The sequence below is a fragment of the Paramisgurnus dabryanus genome, chromosome 11 (assembly GCF_030506205.2).
Source record: "Paramisgurnus dabryanus chromosome 11, PD_genome_1.1, whole genome shotgun sequence".
NCBI lineage: Eukaryota > Metazoa > Chordata > Actinopteri > Cypriniformes > Cobitidae > Paramisgurnus > Paramisgurnus dabryanus.
In genome coordinates, this window is record NC_133347.1 from 13,993,911 (window position 1) to 14,021,408 (window position 27,498).

At 35.5% G+C, this 27,498-nt stretch overlaps 3 protein-coding genes across 4 annotated transcripts in view; all 3 read left to right on the top strand.

Annotated features, from left to right (window-relative positions):
• Nucleotides 1-1,558, top strand: part of cacna1fb (calcium channel, voltage-dependent, L type, alpha 1F subunit) — a 38,755-nt gene extending 37,197 nt beyond the window's left edge. For both annotated transcript variants that reach the window (XM_065246909.2, XM_073816222.1), the window contains exon 47: nucleotides 502-1,558. In XM_065246909.2, the coding sequence (XP_065102981.1) occupies nucleotides 502-768 (267 nt within the window). In that variant the 3' untranslated portion in view covers nucleotides 769-1,558. The remainder of the gene's footprint in view (nucleotides 1-501) is intronic.
• A 5,033-nt stretch (nucleotides 1,559-6,591) lies between these two features.
• Nucleotides 6,592-21,341, top strand: sypa (synaptophysin a). The gene is made up of 7 exons (XM_065246910.1): nucleotides 6,592-6,748; nucleotides 8,152-8,217; nucleotides 9,915-10,039; nucleotides 14,243-14,438; nucleotides 14,995-15,186; nucleotides 15,829-16,151; nucleotides 19,283-21,341. The coding sequence occupies exons 1-6, from the start codon at nucleotides 6,731-6,733 to the stop codon at nucleotides 16,114-16,116; spliced, it is 885 nt and encodes a 294-aa protein (XP_065102982.1). The 5' UTR covers nucleotides 6,592-6,730; the 3' UTR covers nucleotides 16,117-16,151; nucleotides 19,283-21,341.
• Nucleotides 21,342-22,035: 694 nt separating this feature from the next.
• Nucleotides 22,036-27,312, top strand: plp2a (proteolipid protein 2a). Its single transcript, XM_065246911.1, has 5 exons — nucleotides 22,036-22,210; nucleotides 22,420-22,563; nucleotides 23,153-23,251; nucleotides 25,759-25,852; nucleotides 26,014-27,312. The coding sequence occupies exons 1-5, from the start codon at nucleotides 22,154-22,156 to the stop codon at nucleotides 26,031-26,033; spliced, it is 414 nt and encodes a 137-aa protein (XP_065102983.1). The 5' UTR covers nucleotides 22,036-22,153; the 3' UTR covers nucleotides 26,034-27,312.
• The last annotated feature ends 186 nt before the right edge of the window (nucleotides 27,313-27,498 follow it).

The following is a 27,498-nucleotide window of genomic DNA, read 5'->3' on the forward strand; positions in this document are numbered from 1 at the left end:
AAACACAGGAGGTCTTTAAAAAATGATTTATGCCGCCTACAGCCACAAGTGCCGGAGGAAGAAAGGAACAGATGATCGCCTCAAAAGTGCTAGATGTAACATTTTTATTTACAGCGTGTGAATAACCGCCCACTTTTTCAGCGCCCTTGGTTTCATAAGTATTTATCTAATTATGGTATTCATCACAAAAGAGTTCATTCAAAAACCAACCAGCTTTTATTATTTTGCAATTACTTTTGAAACCTATTTTAGACTTTTATAGTATGCTTTTTTTCGATCAATTTAATTGCTTTTCAGTATTGCTATTATAATGAACCTGCTGTTCCGGTAGCTCAGTATGGTTGCATTAGCAACACAAAAAGTTGTGAGTTTAAACCCCAGGAGCATGCATACTAATAAAATGAATACATTGAATGCACTGTAAGTTGCTTTGGATAAATGTAAATGAAACAGGCGTCAATGCTATCACTATCAATCACTACAGCTCTTTATCCTCCACAGGTTTTGATCTCTGAGGGTTTGGGCTTATATGCCAAGGACCCAAAATTTGTAGCCTTTGCCAAGCGCGAGATTGCAGACGCCTGTCAGATGACCATAGATGAGATGGAAAGTGCTGCTAGTGATCTCCTAAGCCGTGGAGGCTCGGGGGAGAGTCAGGGATTTCAAAAACACTCAGACATGGGACCCATTTACAGTGATGAAGAGCCCATCAGGAACCACGAGGAAGAAGACCTGGCTGATGAGATGACGTGCGTTACATCTTTGTGAATGACAGAAAAGAGAACCAATCAGGATGTTAGTGGGAGGAGTAACAGAAATGCTGACAGGTAAACCAAACCGTTCATGGAGCTTTGATTCAGAGAGATAGAGGACAGTTCCGGATTTGTGTTTTTGCTTAGATATATTGAATTTATAAGAAAGACCAGCATTCACCCACTCTGTCAGCAGGACATTTTTACATTCTCCAGATCTCTAAAAGGACTCTTTTTATAAACATGTTATCACATTGAACTTATTTCATATCATGCAAATGTGATTTCACATCTTGTTTGTCTCCTTCTGTTTATTTTTTAACTTCATACAAAGGGATCGTCCTATATCTGTTTTTCAAATATTGATAACATGAAAAGATTTTGTTAAAATGATCTGCATCTGCTTGTATTTTCATCAGGTTCCAACATTTCTCTTGCATTGTGTGTGTGTGTGTTTTTTTTTTAAATAGACCAGTATGTGGTACATGGGCTGAATTTTTGAGTGTGGAATAAAAGGGCAATGTAGTGTTCACTTAAAGGGATAGATAGTAGGCTATACATTTCTTTGATCTGCTGAACATAATGGAAGAAATTTGTAATAAAGCAGGAAACAGAAGCACCATTGACTTCCATATAGTAGAAAAAAATACTACTGGTGATTATAAACGGTTTCAAAATATATTCCTTTGTGTCCAGCAAAGCAAAGAAATTTATACAGGTTTGTTACAACATGAGGGTTAGTAAATGATGGCAGATTTTTTTGTTGTTGTTAACTATCTCTTTAAAGTCGCCATGAAAATAAAATGAAAAACTAAAATTTGTCCTGGAATATGGTGGTATTTTTTACAAATTACTTATTGTGAGCTACATTATTTTTTCATAATCTCTAATCAAAAACATAAATCTCCTTCCCTCCTCAAAACTCTCTCTTTACTTCCGGTCATATTGTATGGCAGTAAAAATGTATTTTTAAAACAAAATATTTAGTATTTATTTAGTATTTAATACTTTTTTAAAATCTTTTTAAATTTTATGTCACCTATTCCACTATATGGTTGACTTTGAAACATAACTGATACTGATTTACTACAGTACACATTTTGAAAAGTGTGACAACTTAACCCTGCTCTCCCCTACTGAATCTGTTCTAAATTACCTAGAAGAGGAGAAAGTGCCCTGTCCATATGGTTGTTCAGTAATAAAATTACTGAACATTAAATTAAATTACAAACAAAGCAAATATGCCTACAAATAGGCTTTATGCCCAGCTGCACTACTTCCTGAACTTCAGCCAGCTCCTTGTTTCCTGTCTGCCATTATTGGACAAACTGATTAATCCAGGTGTGCCTGACCTCAGTAGTCACAACAACAATAATCAGACACACCTGGATTAATCAGTTTGTCCAATAAGGGCGGACAGGAAACAAGGAGCTGGCTGAAATTCAGGAAGTAGTGCAGCTGGGCATAAAGCCTATTGTATGCCATACTCTTATGTCTATGTAACCCCCTAATGTGTGCTTCCTCCAAAATTCATTTTAATGCATTAGTATAAATAATATAAAATAATTACTACATGGAATATTAAAGTAACAATTTATGTGAAATTAAATAGGTTTAAACATTTTGAATTATGTTTTTAAACTGAAATATAAAGGTGAAATATTTTATCTTCTTGCAATCTGTCTTTCTTTACAATGTCTAAAGAATCATAGCCTGTTAAAGCCTTATTTTATTTATTCAGATTTATAGGTTGGTTTGTTTGTTTGTTTTCAACGGAGATGTTTTATTACATTTTCCCCAGTCTAGAGTAAAGCTTTTGTTGATGCTAAAAAACAAATTAATTACATTTAATAAAAAGATCTGCTGCTAACTACAGAAACAATAATTTACTCAGACAATGAGTCAGGAAATGAGTTACGATAACACAGCAGTATGTACTCACTTAATACTCACTCTTATCTGACCTGTGGTCATTGTAAGACCTAGTGGCGTAATGGATAAGGCATCAACCTCTGGAGCTGAGGATTGTGGGTTTAAGTCCCATATGGGTCACATTGCATGTACTTGGTCTTACATACCCATTAAGCAGAGGTCACTCACAATTGTATGGCCTCATGTTGAGATGAGGAAGTCATAATGCAATTCCTAATGTGTGCTTCCTTAGGCATATTTACTGTTACAATCCATAATGTATTATGATGGAATAATATAAAAAAATATTGAATGAGATATTAAAATTTTTGTATTATGTTTGTAAACTGAAATATAGAGATTTTCACTCCTGCTGATTCAAACACAACAAAGCCTTTGTTAATGCAAGAAACAAAATAATTACATTTATTAACACATCAAAAAAGCAAAACAAATTTTGATGAGGGGTTAGAGGCCAACAAAAACAAAAAGATCTATAAACTACAAAAACAAAGATTTACTCAAACAATGAGAACAAACAGGAGTTACAACTCAGCAGAAGGTACTCGTACTTCACACTTTTTGTCACCTATCAATTTGCTATAAGGCCCAGTGGCCTAATGGAGTCCCGCCTGGGTCACTTCACATACATTTAATTGATTTGAAACAAAAGTTGGAAGGTGAGTTTAAAAACTGTATGTTAAACATAGCACATTTTGTAAGCTGGTTGACAAAAAATACCACATTTTTTGTAACGCGCATGTTTTGTTCAACATTAGTTAGTTTGTTTTGGTTTGTGGGCACTTTGGTGGCACCATGGGCAATAGATGTTTTTAATGGATACATTTTGACTATGAATTATCCCTGAGTTTTGGGCACTTCAGTTTGGAACAACCCTTCAATATGGTGGCCATGATTGTTTTCGGAGGAGAATATATCCCGTTTGGAATGCACTCAACATATGAATTTAAACACTGCAATCCTTTAATTTCTTCTTCTGTGGTTTTGGTCACATGGTGTTAGATAGACAGCTCAGCTCCTAAAAGCTTTTGTTTACAAACTCTGTAAGAACATATCAAGGGAAGTGTCAAGACACCCAGGTGTCACTCTAATCTAAACAATAGCCTACAATATGGAAATTATATATGTAAAGAAGATTATGAATTTGTTTCCCCTCAGTGAAAGAGGTTTTTTTGGGTATCATGTGTGATTTTTCGGTGCTTCTCATTGGGGTGTTGTACTGATGTGTGTATTGAGTTCGGCAAGATTCACAATGGTTAAAATTACAAGGGTGCATTATGGGGGAGGACACTTTCCCGAACTGTTCTGCCCCTTGAGCTGAACTATACTTCACTCCATTCTCCAATTTTTTTCATTCAAGACCAGCTGCTAACAATCACAGTCTAACAACATAGCATCAATTAAAAATGGCCGCCAAAAATTATTTACATATTATCTCAAATATATTAAAGATAAAATCATGTATTGCAATTGGATTTTGCAATTGAAAGCCTCTTATTTCTGTTTTCATTGGCAATGAGAACAATGCATCCATAATAGCTGTAGTGTTGTGGGAAAGAGTGTAGGAAAATTAGAGATTAAGTGTGAGATATACATGGATTCATTTTACTCGAATACTGTCTGCTGTTCTTGTACAGTTCAGTGACTGAAATGCTAATGAACAGAACACAACAATATTGCATGAGATAAGCCTTTTGAAAGGCCTGTTCTTCTTATTCGATTCCAGTGAGGGGTCAATCCAGTATAAAGGCATTTTAGAAATATTTGCATGTTTTTAGCATTCGACATACTTGAGTGTTTATTTTTACATCACTAAAAATAAAATATGAGCCATCATATGTCAATGAAAGCATTCTGTTTCCAACTCTCTGGTCTACTGCATTTAAAAATATGAATGTTTTATTATGAAATTCTAACAGTTGGCCTATTTGTTGGAACACACAATGGTCTATGCAGCAGCACTTGGTGTCCAGTGAAATACTGAGTTACTGTAGCTTCAGAAAAGGCAGTGTTTTACATACAGTTTAAGACACTACGTCCAAAGTCACATTTTCCGTACTTCGATGGACACTTTACTATCCATGAGCCCTGGGAGATAAGTCACCTAACATAGAAAGGAGAGGCGTTGTCATTTTTAAAAATGTCAAAAGCAGAAATGTGGCTCTATTAAAATGTAGATACATAAGGAAAACAGTTGTTCTTTGTGGTTCATTTGCGCTTGTTTAACATTATCCAAGTTAAGGGCTCAATTGTTGTTATGACGACGTATGTCACATGATGTATCAACATGGCAGATAAGCTGTGTCCCAATTAGAAGACTGCGACCTTCCAAGGACGTATTCTGAGACCGATTGCATCACAGCAGCAAGACTTAAGGCAGCTGTCCCAATTCGAATGATGCTTAAATGAAGCCTCAAAATGCGTCTGTATTTCTCCACGCTGCTAAGGATAGAACGAATGAATCCTTCACAGCCTAGGCTATCCCAAGATTCATTGCGCACCTGTAACGGCTAAATATAACGACTGGATATTTTTAAATAAATGTGTTTATTTAGCAGAAAAAAGTTTCTTGTTAGTATTTAAGTTATGTTTTGTATTAACACTATTCTGTGTATGTTGCATATATTTTTAAGGTTGATTATTTTGATATACTGTTCTACATCAACGTGTCATATTTTCTAAAATAAATTCATATTTTTCTGGTTCCATATTTATTTTTATAAGTCATAAACAACTCCGCTGTGTCCCGCTGAAAGTCATGGTGGGCGTGTGTAGCAGGTGACACAAATTATGGGTCCCCGAAGCTAGACTGTCTCATTTCAGTTCATTTCGTGGACTGTAACCTTCAAAGGCCGAGTGCTTGCCTTCTGAGGTCGCGTCCTTAGAAGGTCGCAGCCTTCGAATTGGAACACAGCTATTTTATGACGTGGTGAGTACAAAACCGCCTACTACGCCTATTGTATACAACGTTAACTGCAGATCGGTTGCCAAACCTCCCTTAACATATAGCGGTGATCCATTATCGCCATCTCCCCTCGTCTTTGGGAAACCAAAACATTTGTTATTTTCGACGAGGTATTTGTTCCAGAGTTCACTTTAGCCACTAGCCAGACCATTTAACAAACAGAGACCGGATGTTAAGTTCGGTCCAGAAGCGTAACCGAGACAGTGTGTGTGCGTCCGTCCGATGAAACGGTCTATAGAGTTGTTTTAATGGTCGATGAGTATTTACATTTTTTTATCCTTATGACTGGTTTTGTGGTCCAGGGTCACATATAGAATATACCATTAAAACAGTCGAGTAAATACTTAATCTAATTCAGTACAGTACTGACACAGTATGCAATTTCGGATGTAGGGTAATTCTCTCCCAATGAAAAACTATAGGCTAAACTTTAGTATACTATACCTAGATACTAGTGTTTTTAAAACCTCACCATAGGCCATTTTTATTTACTGTAATAAACTTTTTAAATTATATAAGATATACTGTAGAACTTTATAGTAGCTAATTACTACACTTTGTTTATGTATACAGCAGGCTATAACTGTAGTAAAATAATGAAGTATAGCAGCCTATAGAGATTTTTCTTTAGTTTAACATAGTAAATACAAAACTACAGTACGTCAAACGAACCACCACAAAATTAATCGATTTTTTGCAATGTCAGCAATATGTGACCTCTGTGTTATTTAGTGTGAGTGGTCAATGACATTCATAATTTATGACCTCTGCAGTATGAGGATCGCGCGACGGAAAACATCACCTTTAGAAACAATAATATTCTAGAGAATTCCATAAGATGTAGCATCATTATATTTTGTGATGTACAGTATGACCAGTTAACATCATTTGGCTGCTCCATCACCATCCGTCGATCTCCTCTGATCCCTCCTCTGGTCGCATCCAAAACGCCTTCTCGAGGCGCGTGACGCAACTAGCACCGTTCCGTTGACGTTCCCTCCCCCCTCCGCGAGCTGTTCCGCTTCCAAAACTAGACTCCCCGATTATTGCTATTACTCCTATCTACGAGCGGGCGACTAACATGGATATTGTAAATCAGGTAGGGCAATTGACGGATGGTGTTTTGATATAAATGTAGTTTTTATTTATTTTATGCATGGTTGGTTTTTCGACCAGAGGTTTATGAGAGTCGATGAGGATGCGCTTGGAAATTGTGGTGGAAAATTCTTATAGGGAGAGATGCCCTGCTGATGCTGCCCGTCTGTTCGCTGAAATATTTCGAGGGTCTTCTATATTTCATTTATTTATTTATATTTTAAAGACATGGCTGAGTTTATGATTTTTCTGCGCTGAATGAGGCGCTTGATTTTACGCATTCAGAAAGGGTTGGGATTTTGCTTAACATATATAATGCATATCAATAGGTATGCTATCAAATTGCGGGGTTTGTAGAAATAGGCTACTACATTGTCTTGTGTGTAAAGGTAACATCTATTAAAAGCGACAACAAAAGGCCTTTTTTTCGCAAGCAGATGCGTTTGTAGAGATGCTCTTTAAAATGGCAGCTCACTTCCATCCCAACATTGTGACTGTGTGACTTTCAGCATCGAGCTCAGGCCCATTTGTATTATCCATAGACGAATGTTGGCCTTTGTAAGCAGGGATTTAGAAATATGTGCATGCTAAATTTGCACACAGTCAGTAATTAGTAAAACAGATGATTAAACAATTGGAGACAAATATCTGCAAGGCAATACATATTGTATATATATGTAAGAGAATGTTATACGTGCCAATGAATAATTAAATTGCATATAGAGATGTCTTGAATCGATATATTGATATTTTTTCTCATGGTGTTTAAATCAAGACCATCCTCACGGGCACACAATGGTGTCGTGTGAAACCGCACCTTCCTACGTCACTGACTGTCCAGATAAGTCGGTATACCTGATGAGTAGCCTATATGTCTAAATATCATACGGATGCCGCCATGCATAAGGGAGAAAACGGTATGCGGCACGTGAACGTTTAGACCCGGTCATTTTGCCCTCATTGAAAGGCCTTCAATTTTTTTTTTTTTTTTTGCTTTAAGGTTTGATAAATCTCGATTTTGTGTCGCCCACTTTTAAACAGATATTTGGCACAGATGCAAAAAGACGCACGCACAGGCTGCCTATGGTCAATGTACTCACTCCGTTTTTCTTTGCCTCGAGCTTAGTCATATTCACAAAGGTTTACGTGGGCGATGTAAAGAATGACTAACATAAAGAAACAAACAAATGTGATTGAATTGATAAAGGTTTGATTTAACCGTTAACAGAAGCAGCATATGCAGGTTTCGCAGAAAATCGTTCAATATAAACGTGCTATAATAAGAGAGAAAGTGTTTGTAAAATGAGTCATCACCACTATAGCCTTCCAGTATTTTCATGTCTTTTCTGGAAACACTCTATATCTGTCTATCTATCTAATGCTTTTCTAATGTTCTTCGTTTGACAGTTGGTTGCAGGTGGGCAATTCAGGGTGCTCAAAGTCCCACTGGGCTTCATCAAAGTCTTAGAATGGGTAAGTTTTCATGCAATTAAATGGTTGGTTCCCTTTAGTCTATGTGTTAATGTCAGCTAATCCTTGAGCTCTGACTATTACAGATGACTACTCAGACCACTGCATTGATTCACAGAGGTTGACAGCCGCACGTGGAAGTAACACCAACAAATTTCAGAATAGAACAGCGCCATCTAGTGTTAATCAAATGCCAAAGCCCATTCACTCTCTACAGCAGTGAATCTCAACCTTTTTGACTTCAAGCCCCCCAACATTTGAAGCCCCCCACTCACAATAAAATAATATATTTTAGAGCTTGGCATGACTAGATGAATATATGTTATGAAAATAAAAATATCTTGATTTTTGGTTGTTTTAGATGATTTTAGAGCCCCCACTCACAATAAAATAAAATATTCAAGAGTGTGGCATAACTGGAAAGATGAATATATTTTATGTAAACACTAAGAAATATCTTGATTTTTAGTTGTTTTAGAGATTGCCTTTAAATTATTTTAACTCGTCTTGATGCTATACTTTGAAAGTCTTTTGAGGCCCCCTGGTGGATAAATACTGCTCCACGGGGGTGAAAAATTACATAAAAAATAAATTACAAAATAAAAAGACCACGTTTGAATCATCTTGCTAAAAATTAATTTTATTGATATTTGTCGTTTCTAAAGGGGAATGTGTATTTCTTAAAAAGTCTCACTTGAATGAAAAACAAATAAGATCATTCCAATGCTTCTGGCAAATCACCACATGCATGTAACGTCTCAACCAGTGAGCTACTTATCATATAAGATACATTTGATATATACATTGAGGTATTCATTTCAGATTTGTTTGTATTGTACAGTGTTCAGTCTTTTGTAGGTTTGGTAAATTTGTATAGTGGTCCTTAAATTATATGGGCTTTGTCTGGTAATCTCATGGGTGGATTTATCTTCATTTTACCTTATATGTTGTATATACTTTACAAGACTTACTATTCAGTAAATTAAATGGTTATTGTCCTAGCTTTGTTTTATCATGTTTTTTTGTCAATTGGCCTTGTTTGACTTGTTTCGTACGTTTCTCATTGTGTGGTTTGGTTTACTTTGGTTTGATGTGTCTATTGTTTTTGTCTCCTCTGGTGACCAGCTCAGCGATATGACAGATGGCAGACTATCTCAGTGAAATTTAATAGCTTCATTCCCCATTTAGTCCCGCCTCCAACCAAAGTCTACATTTAATCTCTATGAGCGACTCAATCTCTCAGATTTAAATCCACAAAGGAAATATAACGTAAAGATATCCATATCAGGATGTTTGACTCTTGAGATGTTATTATTTTGTTTATCTTATCTGAATTTTAATCACAATGCATTAAAACAAGTCAACAAATTCAACAGTATACAGCTTTAACACGTTTTCAAAATGACACATTTTTGTTAATCTCTTCCCTGTTACAACCCCTGAATAATGAATTGTCTCAATCCTGAAAGCTGATTGGTCAATGCAGTGTTCGATACAGCAACACTGTAAAAAACAAAATATTTACTGCCATAGTATGATGTTAACACATATCACTGCAGAGCACCCAAAGACGAAATATAAATGGAAGTGCTATGAGGGATGTTTAGCAAAAGGATGTCAAATGAAATCAAAATTTGCTCCATGTCTTGCAAATCAACAATGACATACCATCATCCAAACCTCCGCTCACTGTTTTCCAGATCTTTGCCATCTTTGCATTCTCCACCTGTGGAAGTTACTCGGGGACCTTCAGGATGAGCGTGGAGTGCAAGAACAGAACAGAAAGTAACCTGAAAATAGGCGTGGATTTTGAGTATCCCTTCAGGTATACCTGACATGTTGCAAGCTATGTGGTTAAGTGAGTCTTTTAACAACAACAACAAATAACCATTTATTGCTTTATTTACTACTGACTGTTTAATGCATTAATGTTTTTAGGGACATACTGTACAGCAGGAGTTCCCAAACTCATTATTACGTGACATACTTTGCTAAAATCTGTCTTAGGACACCCCCCCCCCCCCGTTTAATTAAAAAAAAAACATGCTGAAAAAAATACAAATTCATTATCTTTTAGAAAAGAGTGGTTTATAATTTCCTGGTTGTTGTATAAACATTACTTTAATTGCAATACTACAATATCTTATAATGAGATATCAAAGCCTTTGTCGTTGCTAATTGGAGTGAACTTTTTTACCACAAGAGCCAAGTGACTTTTCATGAATACCCCTGCTGAGACCACTAAAAACACTTCTTAGTCACACTAGATTATGACAGCGATCTTTCTAGATCCATATTTATACAGGCATGTTTATACATATATTCATAATTTTCATAGATATTTGTCAAAGGGAAGTCATTGATATTAAAAATATTACAACCCCAAATCAGAAAAAGTTGGGACACTGTAAAAATTGTGAGTAAAAAGGAATGGAATAATTTACTAATCTCATAAACTTATATTTTATTCACAATAGAATATAGATAACATATCAAATGTTGAAAATGAGACATTTTGAAATGTCATGCCAAATATTGGCTCATTTTGGATTTCATGAGAGCACATTCCAAAAAAAGTTGGGACAGGTAGCAATAAGAGGCCAGAAAATTTAAATGTACATATAAGGAACAGCTGAAGGACTAATTTGCAACTTATAAGGTCAATTGGCAACATGATTGGGTATAAAAAAGCCTGTCAGAGTGGAAGTGTCTCTCAGAAGTCAAGATGGGCAGAGAATCACCAATTCCCCCAACGCTGCGGCGAAAAATAGTTTTCAGAGTTTCTCAGAGAAAAATTGCAAAGAGTTTGAAGTTATCATCATCTACAGTGCATAATATCATCCAAAGATTCAGAGAATCTGGAACAATCTTTGTGTGTAAGGGTGAAGGCTGGAAAACCATACCGGATGCCCGTGATCTTCGGGCTCTTAGACGGCACTGCATCACATACAGGAATGCTACTGAAATGGAAATGACAACATGGGCTCTGGAATACTTCCAGAAAACACTGTCGGTGAACACAATCCACCGTGTCATTCGCTGTTGCCAGCTAAAACTCTATAGGTCAAACAAGAAGCCATTTCTAAACATGACCCAGAAGCACAAGCGTTTTCTCTGGGCCAAGGCTCATTTAAAATGGACTTTGGCAATGTGGAAAACTGTTCTGTGGACAGACAAATCAAAATTTGAAGTTCTTTTTGAAAAACTGGGACGCCATTTCATCCGGACCAAAGAGGACAATGACAACCCAAGTTGTTATTAGCGCTCATTTCAGAAGCCTGCATCTCTGATGATTTGGGGTTGCATGAGTGCGTGTGGCATGGGCAGCTTACACATCTGGAAAGGCATCATCGATGCTGAAAGGTTTATCCAAGTTTTAGAGCAGCATTTGCCTTCATTCAGACGTCGGGCCCTATTTTAACGATCTAAGCGCATTGTCTAAAGCGCACAGCGCAACGTGTAAATGGGCGTGTCCGAATCCACTTTTGCTAATTTAACGACGGGAAAAATGGTTTGTGCGCCGAGCGCATGGTCGAAAAGGGTTGGTCCTATTGTAATGGGAGTATTTTGGGCGTAACGTGCAGTAAACCAATGAGAGTCTCAGCTCTCATCCCCTTTAAAAGCAAGTTGCGCTGGCGCTATGTCTAATATCTATTTAGATGATGGACTTTGTAAACTGAAAAACTAAGCGGAGGAAGAAGATCCCCAGTTTAAGATTAATGTTAAATAATCATGTTGTTTTTCACTTGTATTGAAATTGTTATTTTTTTATTAAAACCTTTAAAACCCGTTTTCTTTTAGTCATGGAAGTAAAAAAGCAGGCTTGTAATTGCTTTAAATGTATGGCTATCCAATATCATCAAAAAATAAATTTACAAGTATGTAAGATAAGGTTTGTACTCTAAAAATACTTTATTTGTAACAAACAGGAGATAAAGAATTTACAAACGGCTCTATGCGCGTTTCAGCACTTTGGACAGCGGTTTTTTTAGCAAAGAGTTTTTTTTAAGCTTGACTTAAAAATGTTTCTCATCTCATCATATCCACAGGTACAGAGTCATCATATAATAAATCTGTGAGGTAGCATTAAAAAAAATATTTAAAAACAGATGCATTTGTTTAAAGCAAAGCATTTATTTACTTACCAGGCTGCAGGTGAAGCAGCTCTTTGCGCCTTCTAACGTCTCATAATTAGTCCTCATTTATGTCCAAGAGATTCAATAATAATCTTTTACATTCAATCCTTTAATCTTTCATATTTAAAAGCATTTTTGTGCTGCTGCGCATTCATGTACTTTGTGATAAGCAAACCTGCGTTGTCCTCCCGTTTATAGGCGCATTTTACTAATGCGCTCTTTAAATAACATAAAACATATTGCGCCATTGACTCTAGACTTTAGACCAGGTTTTTGTTGGTCAATGGCGTAGTCTATTTTAGTTGCCTCAAAATAGCAACGCGCCAACAATGCGCCTGAACACACCTCGTTTTCAGACCAGAACGCCCATGGGCGCAAAAGGGGGCGCAAATGCATTTGCTATTTAAACAACGCGGCGCTAAACGTGAAAATTAGGGTGGAAACTAGCGAAAGACACTTGCGTCGCGCATTGCGCTGCATTGCGCCGGGTGTAAGATAGAGCCCGTCGTCTCTTTCAGGGAAGACCTTGCATTTTCCAACATGACAATACCAGACCACTTACTGCATCAATTACGTCAAGACTGCGTAGAAGAAAGATCTGAGTACTGAAATGGCCAGCCTGCAGTCCAGATCTGTCACCCACAGAAAACATTCATCGCATCATAAAGAGGAAGATGCAACAAAGAAGACCTAAGACAGTTGAGCAACTAGAAGCCTGTTTTAGACAAGAATGGGACAACATTCCCATTCCTAAACATTGGTCCTCATCCAGCTGTTCCTTTATATGTACATTTAAATTTTCCGGCCTCTTATTGCTACCTGTCCCAACTTTTTTTGGAATGTGTAGCTCTCATGAAATCCAAAATGAGCCAATATTTGGCATGACATTTCAAAATGTCTCACTTTCTACATTTGATATGTTATTTATATTCTATTGTGAATAAAATATAAGTTTATGAGATTTGTAAATTATTCCATTCCTTTTTTACTCACAATTTCTCCAGTGTCCCAACTTTTTCTGATTTGGGGTTGTATTTGTATTCATTGCATTTGGCTACTATCCTAATAAACTTGACGTTGTACAACAACCCGGGCTGCAATCAAGCGTTTTAGAGAGAGTTGTTGCCAATATCTATATTATCAGAATATTGCGGTTTTTGAACAGTATTTTGGCAAAACCCAACAATAAAAATATTAACTGTTTTGTGGTCAAATTAGAGGCTCTTTAACTTAATTGGTTAACGGGAACTTACAAGTAAAACATATGCAGCATTTATTTTTGTTTTAGCATTTACTAATACATTGTTTTTTAAAATCAAAATTCAATTTGTATATTAGTTCATGCATTAAACTTACACTAACAATTGTATTGGCATTTACTAAAATTAACATGATTTATAAATGCTTATAAACTATATTGTTCTTTGTTAGTTCATGTTAGTGATTGTATTAATTAATTCTTGCAAATGATAATTTTTTATCATGTTAAAATGCTTTCTTCTGCCCCAACTTATACACAGAAACAAGTAAATTAAGCCAACCAAGTCAATTCCATGAAAAACTGATCACTGTAGCAATATCAAACCATTGTTCAAAAAATATATTATTTTCTGCATTTACTTTTGCTCTAGCATGTTATATTCATCATTGTGATTGGCTTTGCATAACACATATTGGTTTGTATGACGACAAAATGCTTGCAATGCGATTTTTGTGTGCCATTTTGGAACCTTCAAATGTAAATATATTTAGCTTTATCAAATGTAAAAATATATCTTTTTCTGTGTGTACATTCACCTGTTTAACTGTTATTCTCCGCATATAGAGCATCATATAGTAGTTCTCTCATAAACCCTAACCTCCCTGATCCTTTTCTACTGTATTTCTTTCAGGCTCCATCAAGTATATTTTGATGCCCCCACCTGTAAGGGTGGTAATGATCGTTTATTCCTGGTTGGGGATTACTCGTCCTCCGCAGAGTTCTTCGTCACCATAGCTGTTTTTGCATTCCTGTATTCCATGGCAGCTCTTAGCGTCTATGTCTTTGCCTTTGAGAAGTATCGTGAAAACAATAAAGGGCCGCTGATTGTGAGTCATCATCCACAATACATAAACATTAAGAAAGCAGTTTTATAGGAATATTCACAAGTATAAATATCAGGGATGCACCAATACAGATATCCAATTACTTAAATGACATCTACCGATAGTTTTTCTATAAGTATTATGTTGTGAAATCCTATAAGTCCAGAGCGTACAAACTGCATTTCTGTTGTCATTGTAACCCAATTCTAAATAATGACACAGCAATGTCTGATTGTGCGTAAATATAATCTTTTCTACCTATACTGGACGATATATTAGTGCATCCCCAATAGATTTAGTTGGACTAGTAATACTATCCTCATGTTGATCTAAATTACCTATGCTGTTATTTTTCCTTAAACATTTTACGTTAAGCATACCTGTTATATTGCAGCTTGACATTTTGATGATTCCTGTAGCTTGTGGAGAGTAGTGGTAGGTGGTAGGAGGTAGTGGTTGTGTTTAATTCCCAGGGAATACACAGCATCTGCCAGAATAAAATGCATAAATATCAATGATTCACACAGCCCTACAAATAAAATAAATCAAATCATTGCAGGATTTCGGTGTGACATGCGTGTTCACCTTCATGTGGCTGGTGAGCTCAGCAGCATGGGCGAAAGGTTTGTCAGATGTGAAGACCGCCACAGATCCCGAGAAGGTTTTGGAGTTGATCCCCGCCTGTGAGCATGAGGTTAACCGCTGCCGTGAAGTTCATGATCCAGTCATGTCTGGTCTTAACACTTCTGTGGTAAGTCGATTACATAGGAAATGACTGTCATCTTAACTGTACTACGTCTGTTAACTTCATGTAAAGAAATTGGTACAACCAATGAGTTCACCTTGCCATATTTGCTCATCTCTTAAAAAAGTTGCCACACAGCGATGCAATTTAGAAAAACCATTTTTTGCTAAATGGATAAATTCTTCAGATAATAAAAAAGGTATGAAAGAAATGGTTCTTTTATGGCATTGCTTTGAGGAACCTTTTAATCACCTTTATTTTAAGAGTTTAATTCCTCTGAAGCCACAGGAAAGCCATGTAGTCATATCAGTGACTGACTGGTGACATCACAAAAACACACAATCCAAAGCTCTTTACTAGTGACTAATACAATACTATGCTAGCTATTTAATATACTGTAATTCCATTTCACAATTTTCAGAGCCCTTCATTAAAATCAGTCACTAGCAAAATATTGACTTTATTTAGTTGTATTTATTGTTAGTCTCAAAAAGAGAAATTATTCATATCAATGTTCAGTTTTGTTGCTAAGTCATGCACTTGCGAAACATTGACCCCCTGATCCTGTAGCAACTTCATTCAGTTCTTTCAACGCATTTTATTGATTGCAACTTTAACTTTAAGCTCTCCTGTTTTCTTTTCCTTCAGGTCTTTGGGTTCCTGAATCTGATCTTGTGGGCAGGCAACCTGTGGTTCGTGTTTAAGGAGACCGGAATCGTTGCACCATTCATGCGCCAGCCACCCGCCCAGGAGAAGCAGCCCGCCGCCCAAGATGCCTACGGGCAGGGAGGATATGGGCAGCCAGACCCATACGCTGGTTCCCAGGGAGGCTACCAGCCCGATTACAGCCAGCAAGGCTACAACCAGGCTGGAGACTACGGTCAGGGCGGCTATGAGCAGCAGGGGGCACCCACCTCATTTTCCAACCAGATGTGAGCAAAATAATATTTGAGGAAGCAGAGGAGAGAAAGGTAATTTTTGGAGATATTATGACTGGAATACGAGTTTACTTCTTTACTCTACAGTATAAAGAGATCATCAAAGATATTAACTCTTTTCCCGCCAGCGGTTGCCAGCCAGCGCCAGCATTTTTCATGATTTTCATAAAATATATCAAATGAAAAAACAAACCCTCTGCTTTCAAAAATAAAAAAATGGAGATAATTCCATTTTTGTGAAGAACTTTTGAATGAGATCAGATGCAGAGCAATCTTTAAAACAAACACGGAGTTCTATTTCTTTCACGTGAGGCATTACTTCCGGGTTGTATAAGTTGGGGAAGTATTTATTATTGCGGATAATAGTGGTATTGCGGAAAGCTGGAAATTCTCGTCATTGGCAGGGCAGCGTTTTCTCTTAAAGGAATAGTCTACCCTTTGCCATATTAAACTATGTTATTACCTCAACCTAGACGAATTAATACATACCTATCTTTTTTCAATATGTGCACTGTACAGCGTGTTGTGAATGTGTTAGCATTTAGCCTAGCCCCATTCATTCCTATGGTACCATACTTTTGTGGCACCATACTTACTGGTATAACTCCTCATGTAACAGTCTTTAAATAGGGAAAACACGGAAGTGTTTGGTGGCTTCCCTGTTTGGTACCATAGAAATGAATGGGGCTAGGCTAAATGCTAACACATTCACAACATGCTGTACAGTGCACGCATTGAAAAAAGATAGGTATGTATTCATTTGTGTAGGTTGAGGTAACAACACAGTTTAACATGGCAAAAGGGTAGACTATTCCTTTAACTGACGAGATAACCCGTTAATGGTGGGGAAAGAGTTAAAATCTGTTTTTTATATGCTATTATATAACCATACTGTACATACTTAAAAATGTTTTGTACTGTATATTATTGATGACCACTTTCCTGCAAAGATTAGCTCTGATCAAACACACTTCAGCTAGGTAATCAAGGCTGCATTCGGACAGCCTTCATTGGCAGCGTAATGAAATTCAATTTAAATATAAACAAATAGCTCCTTTGTGATAACTAAACCAAATACACTGTAAAAAACAACCTATAGAATTTACTCAAAAAAATTGTTGTAACAATTTGCACTCACTTTGTTTGAGTAAATTATATCCTATATATTTGATTAAAAAGTACCTAAATTTAATTACTATGATAAAGTAAAAAAAATTAGGTAAGGTCTACCTATTTTTTTCATAACTAATTACTTATAAAAAAATGAATAACATTAACCCTATTGGTATTAAGGCACAGATCTATTAAATTATTATTAATAATGATAAGCCATTAAGAAACATTACATATTACTTATTCAGAGAGGGTTGAATAAGAAAATAGTCATGCACAAGATTGCATAAATTGCTTGCTTTATTGACCAAATAACATTCTGTAAACATTTAAAACTAATTATTGGACGTATAATAACCCCAATACATTTCAAGTGAAATACAACATATCATAGTTTTACATAAAGCTTCTTGAACATATTATTTCATAAAACAAAATAAACCAAGGCTTCATGAGATGTTAAAAAACCATTAAAAGCAAGATTCCTAAATACTGTTCTTCACGTTATCATTAGAAAATTAAAGAAGACAATAATATGAGAGGAAAAACTGATCTCATTTACCTCAGTAGACTAGCATGCTATATCGATACAAACAAACATTTCAACTTCATTTAAAACTTATTAAGTGCAAAAATACAACTTCATATTATGCTATAACTCACAGTACACGTGCATAAAACATTGAACACTAACAAGAAGTACTTACATTCAATTTTAAGTGATTCAACTTCATATACAAGTCTCATATATAACATATGAACTCCGAAATACTTTTTTGAACAGACATTAAAAAGCGAAAGGCAACGTTAAGTATATATCCGTAAATGATAATAATAATAATAATAATAATAAAATGGCTTCATAAATGGATCCCTTCTAAAACAAAACTCAATATATTAACAGATAAATGCAAGAAAACTTTTACAGTAATTATCTAGCATCGACAGCTTTACCGTTGTTTGTTTGTCTGCTCGACGCCCTCCCGTCTGTATCGTACATCAACCGTCCGCTGCTCTCTCTCGTCACGTGGCTTGCTCAAGTTCAACCACTCATATTGAGCAGCTCCGCTGTTCACGAGATTCAGACATGTAAATAATAATAATGGAAGTTAATATTTTAATCATAAATATGGATATTTATTCGTATTCGCAGGTGCAAGAACTGGGCGATGTTTCATTCAAAGCTAACCTGAATGACATATTCTAACCTATCAATCTGTCAACAACAGAGACAGAGAAGCACGCAAATGACTAAACTTCTGGTAGATTTTACAGTTAACCAACTTAACATTTCCATTCATGATGATATCAACAAGTTAAATAAAAACTTACCTGTCAACAAACCACAGTTCTCCCGCCGATATGATATGAAAAAATGGTGACTCGAGTCCCGCCTGGATGTTGATTCATGCGCACTTTGCGGTGCTAAGGCCAATATTTTGGGGTATATGTTACTTATTTTTTTAGTATTGCAGTTATTACTGTTAAAAATTGGATAGTGAAGGTAGAATATACCCATTATTTTTTATTTTACTTGCTAGCTTATATACTTAATTAAATTATAACTAATTTTCATGGGTCAAATTTAACACCCTCCAGAGTAATTTTTTACAGTGTAGTTGAAAACTGCAATACTAAATTCCTCACTAGAAATGCAATTAAAAGATGTAAAAAGTAAAAATATAACTTTATTTACATGTAACTTTATCTACACTACATTTGTGATCCAGCCGCTTTCTTGGACGCCATTTTATTTTTTCGAACTCGACCAATCACATTCCACACACACACATGCATAGAATTGAGGGACAAGATGATGAAGTTATATCAGGAATCAAACATTGGATTTGAATGTGCGTCGATGCCGTCTTACCTTAGAATGCTGCCTTGGTTTTGGACACAGCCCATGTCTTCAGAAATATCAGAAAATTGCAGGCAAGTGAGTTTGATCAGAGTTAGAGCGTAACTCTGCAGGAAATTGGATCTCGATGGCCAAGTTTAGATGATGTTTGTCAATTTAAGTTTCAGATATTATCTCTGTTTTTCCACAGAAAGAGGTTGATGTGTGAATCTTGCAGTGTGGTGCCTGAACCCAAACCACAAACCCACACTTCTCCATTTGTGCGTCTGTGCTTACGTATGTGAAAGTTAAGAGGGATGGGTGGGAGGGGGACTTATCTAAAATTACAGATAGAGGGGGTGGGATAGAGCAGAGGGATTTTATTGTGCTGTTAATTATTGTGACGTACAAAACTAAGATAAGGTTAGGATCGATCAAATTTCAAAACACTTGAATCCTGTACCAAAATAGGAGAGAATATTTGAAAACTTCTATGAATCTTGTTTTGCTAAATGAATTGTAAATTGATGATGTTGACAATATTAATGCTAAACTTGAGAGAATGTATTTGTCTGTGATGTATAGATATGATTATATATATATATATATATATATACGAATATATATATATATATATATATATATATATATATATATATATAAATATTCCTAAAGATATGTATGGGGCTATTTCACTGTAGTCTAGTTCAATTTATAAACCCTAACATTATTATAACAATCCTGTGAATATATTAACAAAGCCCCACTTTGAAATTGTTTTACCCTGTATTGTTTTACCCTGGTGGTGGTTTGGTACGGGTTGCATAGAATTTGTCCCAGTGTACCTCCTTTTGTTAAGTCTATTGATTTGTATTTCTTCACGGGGTGGGATGGAGCACTGATGTGACGACGACTATAAAGAATCATTCCCGAACTCATGAAGGGACCACATTACTTCAACCAGCAAGAAAAACGATTAAGTGTATCCAAATTAAGTTGATTTGTTCTCTCTCGTAAATCTCTGTATTATGAAAAGCACATGCTTTCTCATTGAAGAATTCGCATGGTTGTTCATGACACAACACCCTCCTCTGAGTGCTGTATTGATGTAGTGCTGTTTAAGTTAGAGGATGCTAAACATAGATATAAATAGATATGGACCAGGGTTGTGTTTGTGTTGTGTGAGCACCAGACAGAGATGTCAGTAGTGTATAGATATATGTGCCAGTTTCGGTTTCATCAATATTTTCCTTTTCCCTCTTTCAAAAACATGTACTCTATTACAAGTTTTAAGCCTGTGATAGTGAGGTATATTTAAAATTGTACATACAGAATATATATATATGAAGTACCTGCACATTGTTTAACCAATGTCATGAACTGCTGTAATGATCTGCATCAAAACATCACGTGAATGTCAGCATAGATTATTTTTGTCTGCTTGATTGATCATTCGAATAGCAGATGCCAAATGTATCTATGGTATACACGATAGCCAACCCTTCCAGCTTGATTTTAAGGCAACTGAACTGTTTTCCGTGATGGGGAGGTCATTTAAATAAGCTATGAAATTCATATTTCATTTCAACAGCTGTCGTGACAGGTTAACTGGGGCAATAATATCCTAAAGTTATTATTTTGTAGAGTATTCAAACACTATATCAAAGACTAGCACTTCAGATGTGAGGATGCCGAGTAATGTTATCAATATAGTAAAAGCAGCAGATTTGTTTCTCCCCTGAGTTGATCATAAATGGTTAATTTAGAGTTGATGCATCAGATGTTGTTATGATGAGTTTATTTATATTATTGCATGAATGGATGCTCTTAATGCAAGCTAACCCAACGTATAACTGATTGTCTACTATTTTTTCAGACTTTTTCCATTTGCCTGAAAATTTAAGGAAAATCAGGTTCGCTTTTGGGTAAAAGGCCATCAGCCTGCTAAATGTGTTAGCGACTCTCTCTTTCTCTCTTTTTCCCTCTCTCTATCTCACATTATCTGCTCTGGCCCACTCTTCTCTTCCAAATGAATATGCTACTCAACTTCTCCGTTGTTAGTGGTGTTTGATATGTCTTGTGAAACTCTCGATGCCTTTGGGTTGTGCTGTATTTAATGTGTATGATATATTCTTAGCGTTTATGAAGATATTGATGAAAATGGTTATGACCATGTTGAAAACTCAATCACCAAATTATCGAGAAATTCTGTTGTATTGTTCTATGGAATCCATGATGGAAAATTAAATAAAGAATAAGTTATCCTGTTGTTTCTGTGGTTATACATTGGTTGTTGTTTTTTTTTTGGGCTACAATCAGGGTAATCTCAACTAGGCGACAGCATCAAATAGAGTGTAAATGCATTCAGAGTAGAACGAAAAGGAAATGTTGCTTAATTTCTGTGAAAGTGACATCATCACAACATCCTTCCTCTCACTATATAGGAATCATGTTCTGTTGAGTGTTATGCTATTTTCTAATGAAACTAAACCCTGGGGGAAATAATGATATTTAAGATTTATTTGTAAATAAGTGAACAACGTATCAACCTTCACGAAAATTAACCACTAGTTAAAACCAACAATCATGGTTTTCAAAAACCCTAACATGGTTAACCATAGTTTTGTTGATAGTAATCAATACACCAAAAAACATGATTACTACACGTTTACAACAAATTTTCTTAAGGGAATGAAGGAATTCATTTCTCTTTCTAAGACAGCCAGTGGCAGGGCGGTAATAGCCTTTTGGTAATATGCAAGCGTGGAATTCTGCTAGAAGGGATACAGCAAACGCCGCAAAGTTTAGGGTTAGGTTTGGGGAAAGCATTATGATAACAACTGTGCTCAGTAGGCTACTGGTTTTACCCCAGATTTTGGCGTTTGCTGTATCTCCTCTAGTCGCAACCGTAGGCGTGGCGTGGCGGCGCGCCAGGATATAACTCATGTAACATAGTAGCGGAAATACTAAGAAGAATCTCTTGAGACCAAGTTACAGTCAATGCTTTGCTTGTGTCGAAATTCGTCTCGAGCAAGATAAGATAAAGACGGAATAAACAAAAGAAGATACGCAAGTTAATGCCATGGAGTTGCTAACATTTTTAAAAACATCAAAGGGGACTGTTTTAGCTGTTGAAATGGTAAATACACATAGACTTAAATTCAATAGATATTGAACAAACATCTTATGCACGCTGTGTGAAACATTTAAACTTATTTTACTAATATATGTGAAGTTTAGTATCTATCTAAGCCACATGGTTTAATATTTTAAAATTATAGTATTTAAGAAATAATATCTGTAAACTTGTAAGCCACCGAATGTCATGTATTTCTTTTTTATATTCAGCTCCTGTGTCTCCTTGTGGTTATTTGTAAAGCAGCTTATGGATGCTTCATATGGAGCGGCATTGTAGAGCTGGTCTGGGCCGTGGTCACATTTTTTGTTTATGCCATGGATCTATACAAAACCCTGGTGTTTTTCCCATGGACGGTAAAGAACAGCATTCCTTTAAATACGTTCTGGATCACCAGAGACTGTAAAAAGTGAAAGTTGGATCTACTTACCATACTTCGATTGGTAACACTTAATTTAAAAATAAAATTTAAAATAAAACTTGAATTTGATCAATTTGTACAAATTTAAGATTAAAAAATGTAAAAAATAAATACTTAAAAAAATAAATTTTTTAGGTGTTACCAATTGAAGTCATTTTAAGTTAATCCAATATACACTTTTTACAGTGCACTTTAAATCGAGCAAGATAAGATAAAGACGGAATAAACAAAAGAAGATACGCAAGTTAATGCCATGGAGTTGCTAACATTTTTAAAAACATCAAAGGGGACTGTTTTAGCTGTTGAAATGGTAAATACACATAGACTTAAATTCAATAGATATTGAACAAACATCTTATGCACGCTGTGTGAAACATTTAAACTTATTTTACTAATATATGTGAAGTTTAGTATCTATCTAAGCCACATGGTTTAATTTAAAGCCACACTTTAAATTAACATTTTATATCAGTTTATGACTGAAAAATTCACAGGAATGGCATTTGTTCTCCTTTACCCTGCAGGACTTTTTTAGAGCGATTACAGGCTCACTTTTTCTTTTTATTACCTCTCTTCTCTGTTTTGTCTGGAATCCGTCACTGGCAGCAGAGGTTGTTGGCAACGTAAGTAAATTAACAATAAAGAAATGTAGTAGAAAAGATTAAAATATAGCAATGGAGAAATTTGTTCCCTGAAATACCAGCTAGTTACTACTAAACATATACAGGTGCTGGTCACATAATTAGAATATCATTAAAAAGTTGATTTATTTCACTAATTCCATTCAAAAGTGTAACTTGTATATTATATTCATTCATTACACACAAACTGATATATTTCAAATGTTTATTTCTTTTACTTTGATTATTATAACTGAAAACTAAGGAAAATCACAAATTCAGTATCTGAGAAAATAAGAATATTACTTAAGACCAATACAATGAAAGGATTTTTAGAAATCTTCAGCTCAACTGATAATTGGGCAAGTGTGAACATGAAAAGTACAGCATTCAATACTTAGTTGGGGCTCTTTTTGCCTGAATTTCTGCAGTGTGCGGTGTGGCGTTGTATGTAGATGCGTTAATAGCACGAAGTATGAAAATCGTTCAATACATAAGCCAAATTCCCCTTTTGCGTGCATGATATGCCAGTCCTTCCCATTCACTTAAAAGGGGCATTTTTTTGTCGTTTTATTTATTGGTTTCTCAATTTTTCTTTTTTGTTTTTTTTAACCATTTTCGCTTGGGTTTAGGGTTAATGATTATAACTGACAACTAAGAAAAATCACAAACTCAGTATCTGAAAAAATAAGAATATTACTTAAGACCAATACAAACAAAGGATTCTTAGAAATCTTGCTCAACTGATAATTGGGCAAGTATGAACATGAAAATAGCCTACAGCACTCTCAATACTTTTGGTTCTCCTTTTGCCTGAATTCCTGCAGTGTGCGGTTTGGCGTTGCATGTACATGCGTAAAAACAGGACCGGTTCTAGAAATTTGGAGGCCCTAGGCAAAATTTATGTTGGAGGCCCCTCACACCCCTCTAATTTTCAGAATAATGTGAGAACGTGTTTTTCTACTGCGTAAGAAATCAGATGAGCACTACTAATAAACCTGTTTTTCCCCATTACTTTTACTTTTTATTAAGGTTTATCAACAAATTGATTAATTTTATGCTAAAATGTAATTAGAGATTATGCAAAACCACATGTGTTAAAAATTTTAAGGCAGTCACGTTTATTAAAAACACCACCTTTTTGGGACAACACAAGATAACACTTTTGCTTTCTCCAAAAAGTAAAATTAAAAAGACAACAGTATCTTGCAAAAACCCTAACTGTAAAAAAATTACAGGTAAACACCTCCTAGAAAACTTTTATTGTTTTTTTATTTTAACTTTGTATAAAGAAGAATTTCCCTCTTACTTAACCAATATACAGTATAAAGTTTTCTAACAGACTATTGCAATACCTTTTTATAAATGACCTTAAATATCCATACAAAGCAGCTGCCACTGGAAGTTGAACAGAGAAATTACTTTCATGATTTGAAAACTAAAATAAAGTGTAGAGGACTTACAAGATATACAGACAGTTTACTTTAGGTAACGCCAGTTTTGTTTGCTGTTCGACTTTAAATACAAACTTATTTCTTGCAGTGGCGGCGCCGCATAAACTCACCTGAACTCACCTTAAAACTTTATTTAATGCTGTCAGTAGTGATTGTTGGACCAGCGCACATGGACTTAGCAGTTATGGAGGCCCCACTTCCAAGCTTGAGGCCCTAGGCATTTGCCTACTCTGCCTATAGCTAGCGCCGGCCCTGCGTATAAATAGCACGAAGTGTGAAAATTGTGCAATACATACCAGTACTTTGTGCAATACATGCCAGTACTTCCCATTCACTTAAACGGCGCATCTATTTTTTGTCGTTTTTTTTATTGGTTTCTCAATTTTTTCTGTCTTTTAAACCATTTTCGCTTGGGTTTAGGGTTAGATTTCAGATTTGCTTAAGGAGGTTATTTAATATACAGGTTTCTCTATGTTTTTGTCTATATTTAAGCCATGGTCGCTTGGAGTTGGGGTTAGAGTTTGGGTTAGGATGTCATTTTTATATAAGTTGTTCTAACCCTAAACCCAAGCGAAAATGGTAAAAGATAGCAAAAAAATTGAGAAACCAATAAATAAAACGACAAAAAAAGATGCGCCGTTTAAGTGAATGGGAAGGACTGGCGTATGCACGCCAAACTGGAATCTGGCGTATGTATTGCACGGTTTCACAATTCGTGCTATTTATACGCAACTCCGGTTGTCAGGCTAGTTTGCTAGCCAATTAAGAACAGGGATACCATGGGCCTTAAACCAGGTACGGGTAGCTTTGGCACCGTGTGCAGGTGCCAAGTCCTGTTGGAAAATGGAATCTGTGTGTAATGAATGAATATAATATACAAGTTTCATTTTTTGGAATTAAAATAATTCAAATTTTTGATGATATTCTATGACCAGGCAGCACCTGTATATACTATTATTCTGCTGTGAATGTATGATCGTTGATTAGTTTTTCCTTTCACTGACATCAATGTTTCTGTTTTTTTTTTATATTGTTTATGTTTTTTGTGTGTTTAAGGTTTTTGGTTTGCTAGCAGCAGTGTTGTTTGGATATGATGCCTACAACATTATCAAAGACATCAAAAACATTAAAGAGCAGGGTGGTAACGTTGGTAAGTATCATTTATCATCATAAACTCTTAACCTTATTTTGATGCTTTTTTACTGAAAAAAAAAACATAATGATCATGATCTGAAATCAGTGTAATGAATGGATGCTTATCAAATTCCTTTGACTCATTAAAATAAATGATGGTTTCTGTTATAATTTCAGGTAATGTGGTGATATTTTAAAAGGATTAAAAGGAACTAAGTGGGGAAAACTAAAAGCTCCAACCTATACTTTCACCCATACAAGTGTTTTGGTCGTTTGTCCATTCCCCAAATACGACTATCAGATTCCTCCATTTACTAAATTAGCGCCTCTACCAGCAGCAGGTGAAACTTAATTATATGAAATGATATATTGGGGTATATTTTATATAGATTTATATGAAAAAAAGACAGAAAAGTGATCACAATTGGTAATATCAGATCCAGTGTACACTCGTTAAAAAACTGTGGTCAGAAGCAGCAGTGATGCATCATAGTGTTCTGGATTATGTTTGATTCAGAGCTATTTAGAAAGAGAGTTCAAAGAAAGTTCAAAAAGCTTGTTCGTAACGATTCAGACTTCAGTTCCTAGAAGTTTATAGTGAGCCTTTGAAATACATTTAGTTAGAGGCAAAGAGCTGTGTTTTTTCCTAATAATAGTCAAGAAATGCATTGATTTACAATATTTATATATCACACCAGTGGCGAGGCCAGAAATTGAAACTGAGTGGACCTCACTGAAATAGTGTGTACCTCAATGCCTACTTTCAAATTATATATTTTTTAAAATATAGGAGTGGTTAAACGGATTACATGAATTTTTTTGAGTCCAAGACTGGTGTTTCAAGATAATTTTGCTTGCATTTGTCCTGTCAAGCGCATAAAGATTCTGTGTTTGTGCGCTTATGAGTGTGTGTCCATTTGAGTATGTGTGCGTCTGTAGGCACAAAAAAATGCTCACTTCAACATCTTGCACTCAAATAGTTTAAAGTAGTATATATATGTAGTTACAGCAACAACTTTTTTTTACAAATAAAATCCACTAGAAAGATTAGTATGTTCAGCCGCTGTTATGTGCCTTGTTAACCTGTTTTACACTGCCTCCAACAACTTTAAAGCTTTTAAAAAAACACACTTATTTTTAAAAACGTCACAAGTATAAAAACTTTTATCACTTTCATCACATTTAGTCTTTTCTGCTGCAGCTCTATTGAGCTGATAGTAACTTCTGGGAACTTTCATGAAGAGAAATTGCTGTAAAAAATAAACGGTTTAATTGGAGTGAATGGAGTTGATGCGACTCCCTTTCTAAATGGCTCTTGTTTGAATGAGATCTGAATGTATATGTTGCATTTATGGACGTCTTCATATAAAGTGATTGCATGGCTTCAGTTTTCAAGGCTTGTTAGGCGCATTGTTTGGAATAGTTTTCTACTGTTGTTTTTTTAGTCAATTTATGCATTAAAAACCTGTGACTGTACTTTTACTTGCGTGTTGTGTTTTATATTATTGAGAACTGGTTGGGTTAAAAGTAAGGGTGGGCTTAGATGCTCCAAAATATAATTTATAAACCATACATTTTTATGAAACAATTTCAACATTTTCAAATGCAGAAAATTAAATGTGCCTAATCTGACGTATAAGGAAAAAACACGTACTGCATAAG